This window comes from Mirounga angustirostris, unplaced genomic scaffold, assembly GCF_029215605.1.
Source record: "Mirounga angustirostris isolate CCGP_5_RB_7025 unplaced genomic scaffold, mMirAng1.0.hap1 SCAF_17, whole genome shotgun sequence".
NCBI lineage: Eukaryota > Metazoa > Chordata > Mammalia > Carnivora > Phocidae > Mirounga > Mirounga angustirostris.
This window is the reverse complement of record NW_026991725.1, coordinates 12,818,639-12,825,684: the sequence shown is the minus strand read 5'-3', so window position 1 is coordinate 12,825,684 and position 7,046 is coordinate 12,818,639. Positions and strand designations below refer to the sequence as shown.

At 39.0% G+C, this 7,046-nt stretch overlaps 1 protein-coding gene across 8 annotated transcripts in view; it reads left to right on the top strand.

Moving 5' to 3' along the window:
- Positions 1-7,046, top strand: part of INTS2 (integrator complex subunit 2) — a 56,793-nt gene continuing 49,747 nt past the window's right edge. For 4 of the 8 annotated variants that reach the window (XM_064583496.1, XM_064583494.1, XM_064583497.1 and 1 more), the window contains exons 1-5: positions 1-93; positions 1,349-1,655; positions 2,303-2,441; positions 4,618-4,720; positions 5,996-6,109. In XM_064583496.1, the coding sequence (XP_064439566.1) occupies positions 75-93; positions 1,349-1,655; positions 2,303-2,441; positions 4,618-4,720; positions 5,996-6,109 (682 nt within the window). In that variant the 5' untranslated portion in view covers positions 1-74. Of the gene's footprint in view, positions 94-123; positions 374-1,348; positions 1,656-2,302; positions 2,442-4,617; positions 4,721-5,995; positions 6,110-7,046 lie in introns of those variants that run through there. The other 4 variants (XM_064583492.1, XM_064583493.1, XM_064583498.1 and 1 more) reach the window with 4 other exon arrangements.

Genomic DNA, 7,046 nt, shown 5'->3' with positions numbered 1-7,046 from the left:
CTGGGTTTCCTTTCGCAGCCAGCCGTCCTCTCAGTGCAGTACGGTGGCCGACGGGAGCCAGACGCTGGGGATGAATGAAGGTGCTGGGTGCAGGTTGAAGCAGCCCCCTCCGCTTTCCCCTCCCTTCGGCGCGGGTTCTGCCTTTGTGCTTGTGCGGTGTCCCCATACAGTCTGTCGCGCTGCCAACCCCATTGGTCCCGGCGTCTAGGTTTTTGGTGCCTGGGGCGACTCAGGGCACAGCTAGGGTTGGCGAATCGGGATTTTTCGCGTAGGCCCAACTTCGGATCGCGCTCTAGATTTCTACCGCGTCCCGCCTCTAGGGCGCGGAATCGGTGTTACACGGGTCCCGGGAGGTTGGAGGGCAAATCTTAAGGTATGAAGCTTCCGCCTCTCAGGCTTTGGCGCGTTTCCCGGTCCACGTCGGTCACTGGCCTTACATTTCTCTTCCAGGGACTGGTTGGTTCTCGTTAGGCTGGGGGCGAAATCTGTGAGCACACACAGGCTTGGTGCCTCCGCTCCCTCAGCCTGCCCCTCTGTTAAAAGGCCAGCGCCTCTTGCTTAAAAAACAAAGTAACGTTTCTGCCCACGACTCTGTTAACCCACGATTTTGCTAGTCTGTGGGTTTTTGAGGGGATGGCTTTGCCACCTACGCCCTGCCTTTTTTTGGGGGGGGGGTGGCTTCTGATTACTAGTGAAGACAGAAATGCCCAAGTGGAACTCATCTTTCTCCCGTAGCTAATTGCACCTCCACAGCTGTTTTTCTTCCCCCCCAAGCAACACAAGGGACATTAGGATAGTGTTATGGCCTCCAGAACGTTGATTCTGGCATTGCTTTTGGTTAGTGAGGAGATTTCGCTTCCATTGACTCGTGGAGGGTGGGAAAGAGAAGCCTAACAGTTCTTTACATTTGTTGAGTAGGCATAAAAAACTAAAGAGGTGCGGAAGAGGAACATTCTTTACTACTCATTTTTATTTGCATTGTGGTGCTCAGATGATTGATGCAGTGGAGAAAGTCTTGGACTGAGATTAAGCAGATGGGGATTCAGCGTTGGATTTTGCCACTAGCTGGTCATCACCATATGCCTCTTATTTAATCTCTCTGAGCTTCATATTTCTTTGCAAAATAAGTATTAGAATAGAAGATCCCTAGGGCTGGAGGAGATGTTAATGTACTCTGTTTTCTTTCTCAATTTTTAGGTGGGAGTAAAAACATAGGGAGTCTTTAATTGTGCCAGAAACCTAGCCAGCATAGGGGCCTATTAAAGATAGACCACATTTCTCTGGGTTTTTAAAAAGAGGGGCATTCATACATGTAGGAATTATACCTGCTTTTTTTTTTTATCATTAGGATCAACAGTGAGAATGGCTGAGTGTACAAGTCTTCAGTTTGTCAGCCCTTTTGCTTTTGAGGCAATGCAGAAGGTGGATGTTGTTCGGTTAGCATCTTTAAGTGATCCGGAATTAAGACTTCTCCTGCCCTGCTTGGTGCGGATGGCGCTCTGTGCTCCTGCTGACCAGAGCCAGAGCTGGGCTCAGGATAAAAAACTGATCCTTCGTCTTCTCTCTGGAGTGGAAGCTGTCAATTCCATTGTTGCGTTGTTGTCTGTGGACTTTCATGCTTTAGAACAGGATGCCAGCAAAGAACAGCAGCTTAGGTAATGTTGTGTTATATAATATGTGGATTGGGATTTACTTAGATTTATCAAAGAACAGGGAATCAAATATTTCTTTGGAGCTTTTAGGACTTTTTATTGGATGCACTCTCCCAGAAAAGATTGAGAATCTAAACTTTGGAGAGCATTTTACCTAGTTCTTTTCTATTTATAGTTAAAATTCTAGGATCTTTTGAGTTCTGTATTCTAAAATGTGTAGAGAGAAGTTTGGCTAAATATACTGTTGTATTCTGCTAAACTGATTAGATGAATTATTCTCAGTGGGAAGCGGGGAGGGTAAGTTCCCCTAGAATAGAAGTATTTATTGGAATCACCCGGCAGGCTTTTTGAGCTTACATTGATTTCCCAAAAATCTGGGCAGTTGTTTGGTTCTTCCCTACCCATTGTGAATCCCAATAGCGAGCCATTGTTGTTCATCGAAGTAGGTGTTAACTATTAGTTGGAGTCTTTATATAGGTTGTGAATCCCTGAAATAGGCAAACTAAATAGTATTTCAGAAGTATTACATTCATGAAATGTATGAAAAGAATTCACACATTCTTTTGTAGATTATTTCAACAAAAAATAATTTTGTTATTTCTGTGTCAGTGTTCTCATGATTGTTGTTTTACACATTTGTACTTTATTAGGCATAAACTTGGAGGAGGCAGTGGAGAGAGCATCCTGGTATCACAGCTTCAGCATGGATTGACGTTGGAGTTTGAACACAGTGATTCGCCTCGTCGATTGCGTCTTGTGCTTAGTGAACTGCTGGCAATTATGAACAAGGTGCATTTATTTTAATCACACATCAGAATATGCATGATTTGATGTCTACACATAGAAAGTAGAAACAGAGAGGACGCCTGGGTGGCTCAGTCGGTTAAGCACTTGCCTTTGCATCAGGTCATGATCCCAGGGAGCTGGGATCGAGTTCTGCATGGAGCTCCTTGCTCAGAGGGGAGCCTGCTTCTCCCTCTGTCTGCCACTCCCCCTGCTTGTCCTCTCTCTCTCTGACAAATAAATAAATAAAATCTTAAGAAAAAAAAAAGAAACAGGCTAGAAGGCAGGCAAGTTGCATCCTCCTTTACACGTATTTCTATTTGTTTTGAAAGTGTTTTCTGTGAAAAGCTTAAAAGGCTATTAAATGCCTACCTTTCTTTCTCTACTATTTTCTCTCATTTATACCTATTCTGCATTTTCTACTGTGGAGATTTTTTTTCTGCATGGACTCCATACAATGGCTTTTTGATATATAGAAGGGTACATAGCTCAAGACTTCTACAAATTACCAAATTTGATAATATCTTTATAGGGTATGATTTCCCTCATAAAATATTATAAAACATAACTGAAAAATGTATGTGATTCCTTTAGACACTGAATGAGCATTCATTATCTCACATAATCAGTGAATAGGGAATATCAAAGCTGAATTGGATGTAGGATCATTGGCTAGGCTTACTCACTATATGACTGAATTGCAGCTATACACTATTGAAAGCTATTCAACTTTGAATGTCAGCAAAATGATAGATTACTTAGTTCATGGACCTTTGGGTAATTATGATTAATTGAAACTCTGAATTTTAAATTTGTGCATGTCCCGGTTCTACTATAAAAATAATTAAGCTGGATCTTCATATTAAGATGGCTTATATATTAAGCCCAGAGTTTCAGAGGCAAAAATTATTTACTGTTAGAGTTTCAAGGTCAGTTACTTTATAATAAATAAAGTTTAGTTTTATAAACTGTGGACTGAACAACTCTAAATTCTGTTTCCAAGGAAAATACTGGTGGTGGTTGGGGGGTGCAGTTAGTGCAGTCTTTAAGATATATTAGAAATCTTTATTTTTAAAAATTTATTTATTTATTTATTTATTTTAAAGATTTTATATTTTTATTTGACAGAGAGAGAGACAGCGAGAGAGGGAACACAAGCAGGGGTAGTGGGAGAGGGAGAAGCAGGCTTCCTGCTGAGCAGGGAGCCCAATGCAGGGCATGACCCGAGCTGAAGGCAGTCGCTTAACAGACTGAGCCACCCAGCCCCTATTTATTTGTTTTTTTAATTCAAATATATTTGTTACATATCTTTTAAAAAATGTTTTTGTATTACAGTTATTTCTTTCTACTCTTTTCTACTATACTGATAGCCTTAATTTCAATCAATATTTTTCCTACACCTTTTTCTTAATATCTAACTTGATGGATCTTGTAAAATAAGTGACCTTTCTCCCCTGGGAGGTTTCCAGTATTTCAGCTCAGAACTCTTCAAATGGGAAGTGTGATGAAGCTACTGTAGGAAATTTTTTAAAAAGTTAGTAGCTACTTCTGTTGATATACATGTTTATTTTTTGTTTTTCCTACAGTTCATTTGCAGTTGAACATAATTTATATCTGTTATACTGCTTTAAGTTTACCATTTCTTGACTTTTTTTGAGCTATAACTTTAAAAAAATTTTTTTTAAAGATTTTAATTTCTTTATTTGAGAGAGAGAGAGATAGAAAGAGTACAAGCAAAGGGGGGGAGCAGGGAGAGGGAGAAGCAGACTCCTCGCTGAGCAGGGAGCCTGATGTGGGACTTGATCCCAGGACCCTGAGATTATGACCTGAGCCGAAGGCAGACGCTTAACCGACTGAGCCACCCAGGTATCCCGAGCTATAACTTGTAGGTAGCATTCCTGGTTCATTTGTTTGGTTTGTCTTATTTTTAATTCCAGATGTCTCCAAATATTTATATAGAAATAAATTTTTGAGACCTGAATAATAATTAATGTGACTGTGATTAAAGCGGCTCATATTTATCAAATACTGCATATTCTGCTGCAGTATATTAATAACATATTTAGAAACATGGTCTGTAAGCTCAATAAATAATTATAAAAATAGTAAGGGATTTAGTACATTATCTGAAATTAATAGAGTTCATCATTTCTTTTTTCTTTTTCTTTTTTTCTTTTTTAAGGTGTCTGAGTCCAGTGGAGAATTTTTTTTTAAGTCATCTGAGCTGTTTGAGAGTCCAGTGTATTTGGAGGAAGCTGCAGATGTACTTTGTATTTTACAAGCAGGTACTGTAATGACTGCTAAGGTACATTACGTTCATAGTTTCTTGTTAAATGGTACCGTGTAACTTCTTAACTTGGAAATTGTGTTATTTTATGTAAATATTTTATAAAAATGCACCTTAAAATGTTAAGACAAAAGTGGCTAGTAGTAGGACAATGATTAAGTGAATTATATTATTTCCATAGTATGGCATGTTAAATAGCCATTAACATAGTGTGTTTGAAGGAATTTAATGATCTTTTGGAAAATGGTCGTAATCTGTAAGTGAAAAAAACAAAGGGTAAAATGATAAGTAGAATATAATCCCAATTTTGTTTAAAGTTAAGACAAAACCTGTGGGGGGATTGAAATATTTCAAATTATTAACTTTGAGTGATTGGATTAGAAAGATAGAGGACATAAAAATGCAAAGATTTTCATGAAAATCCCTCTTGCCCACACTGCCCAGTGTCGCAGTGGCAGTGATGCGTGTTGTGCTTTCCAGTCCAGTGGCCCCCGGCCACATGTGCTTACGGATTACTCGAAATATGGCTAGTGGGACTATTTTTTTAAAATTTAATTTGAATTAATTTAAAGATTTTATTTTTTAAATTTTATTTATTTATTTTTAAAGATTTTATTTATTTATTCATGAGAGACAGAGAGAGAGAGAGAGAGAGAAGCAGAGGGAGAAGCAGGCTCCCCGCTGAGCAGGGAGCCCGATGCGGGACTCGATCCCAGGACCCTGGGATCATGACCTGAGCCGAAGGCAGACGCTTAACCATCTGAGCCACCCAGGCGCCCAAAAGATTTTATTTTTAAGTTTTCTCAGGGCACCTGGGTGGCTCAGTTGTTAATTATCTGCCTTCGGCTCAGGTCATGATCCCAGAGTCCTGGGATCAAGTCCCGCATCGGGCTCTCTGTCCGGTGGGAAGCCTGCTTCTCCCTCCCTCTCCCACTCCCCCTGCTTGTGTTCCCTCTCTCGCTGTCTCTCTCTCTCTCTCTGTCAAATAAATTAAAAAAAAAAAAAATCTTTAAGTGATCTCTCCACCCAGGGTGGGGCTCGAATTTGAATTTACAACCCTTAAGACCAGGAGTTGCATGCTCCATCCACTGTGCCAACCAGGCATCCCAATTAGTTTAAATAGCCTCATGGGGCTGGTGGCTGTCCTACTGGACAATTCAGCTCTAGACCATTAATTGGTTTTAAATGACATCTGTGAAATGTCAAAAATGCTTATGTATAATACGATGAAATATCACCCCTTAATAGTAACATTGACTTTGTTTTCTTGTAGAGCTCCCTTCCCTGCTTCCTATAGTGGATGTAGCTGAAGCCTTGCTACATGTTAGAAATGGTGCCTGGTTCTTATGTCTGTTGGTGGCCAATGTTCCTGATAGTTTTAATGAAGGTAAATATTATTATAAAATAGGATATTGAAGAGATTTTTTTGGGCAGATACAGGACCTGCTTTTTGAGCTAATGAGAAATATTTATGTGCTTTCATTTGAGATTTTATCTTTGGAAAGTTTATTAGTGAGTATTCATTGTAGAAACGTTGAGAAGATTTCAAAATTGTTTTGAGATTACAAATTTAAGTACGGTGAGTGTGCAAGAAAATTTTTTTGTCACTAGACACCATTGCTATAATAGGACAGTAAAAATACTAAAGAACTAGAAGCTATAATCCTATGCTCATGGAGTAAAGGGAAGAAGACATATATCTGTGAAACATCCAGAGTGCAGTGCAAGATAACATGTAATCAGAAATAGCAGCAATCAAACCCTTTGTGTTTTAGCCTTATTGCTGTCAGTTTGCAGAAAAGTTGAAATTGAGAAAAATCAACTGAAATTTTCACCTCTATTTCAAACTACTACTGATTGGAGATTGTTGTTTGGGTCTGTGTGATATAAAAATAAAAACATTTTTGAGCAAGGTTGTGAATTGGGAGCCAAAGAGGAAAAAAACACTGGATGTGGCAGTCATAATTTCTCGTTTTGTCACTCACTTTTTGGGTAATCATCAAGATACTTATCATCTATAAAATGAGTATTAATAATAACATTTCCCTTATATTTCTAAGAGATTTATTGAATATCGCAAGATATATAAAAGTCTTTTGTAAAAACTGTGCTAGTGCTGATTTTCTGTCTACGTGTTCTGTCAGTTACTGAGAGAGTAGTGCTGATGTCTCCAGTTTCCTCCAAACAAAATCTCCTTTCATTTTGTCAGTTTTTGCTTCATTAATTTTGAAGCTGTGTTTGGGTCCATGTACATTTAGGATTGTTATATCTTTATGATGAGTTGAGCCTTTTTCTTTTTCATTATGATATGTCCTTCTTTATCC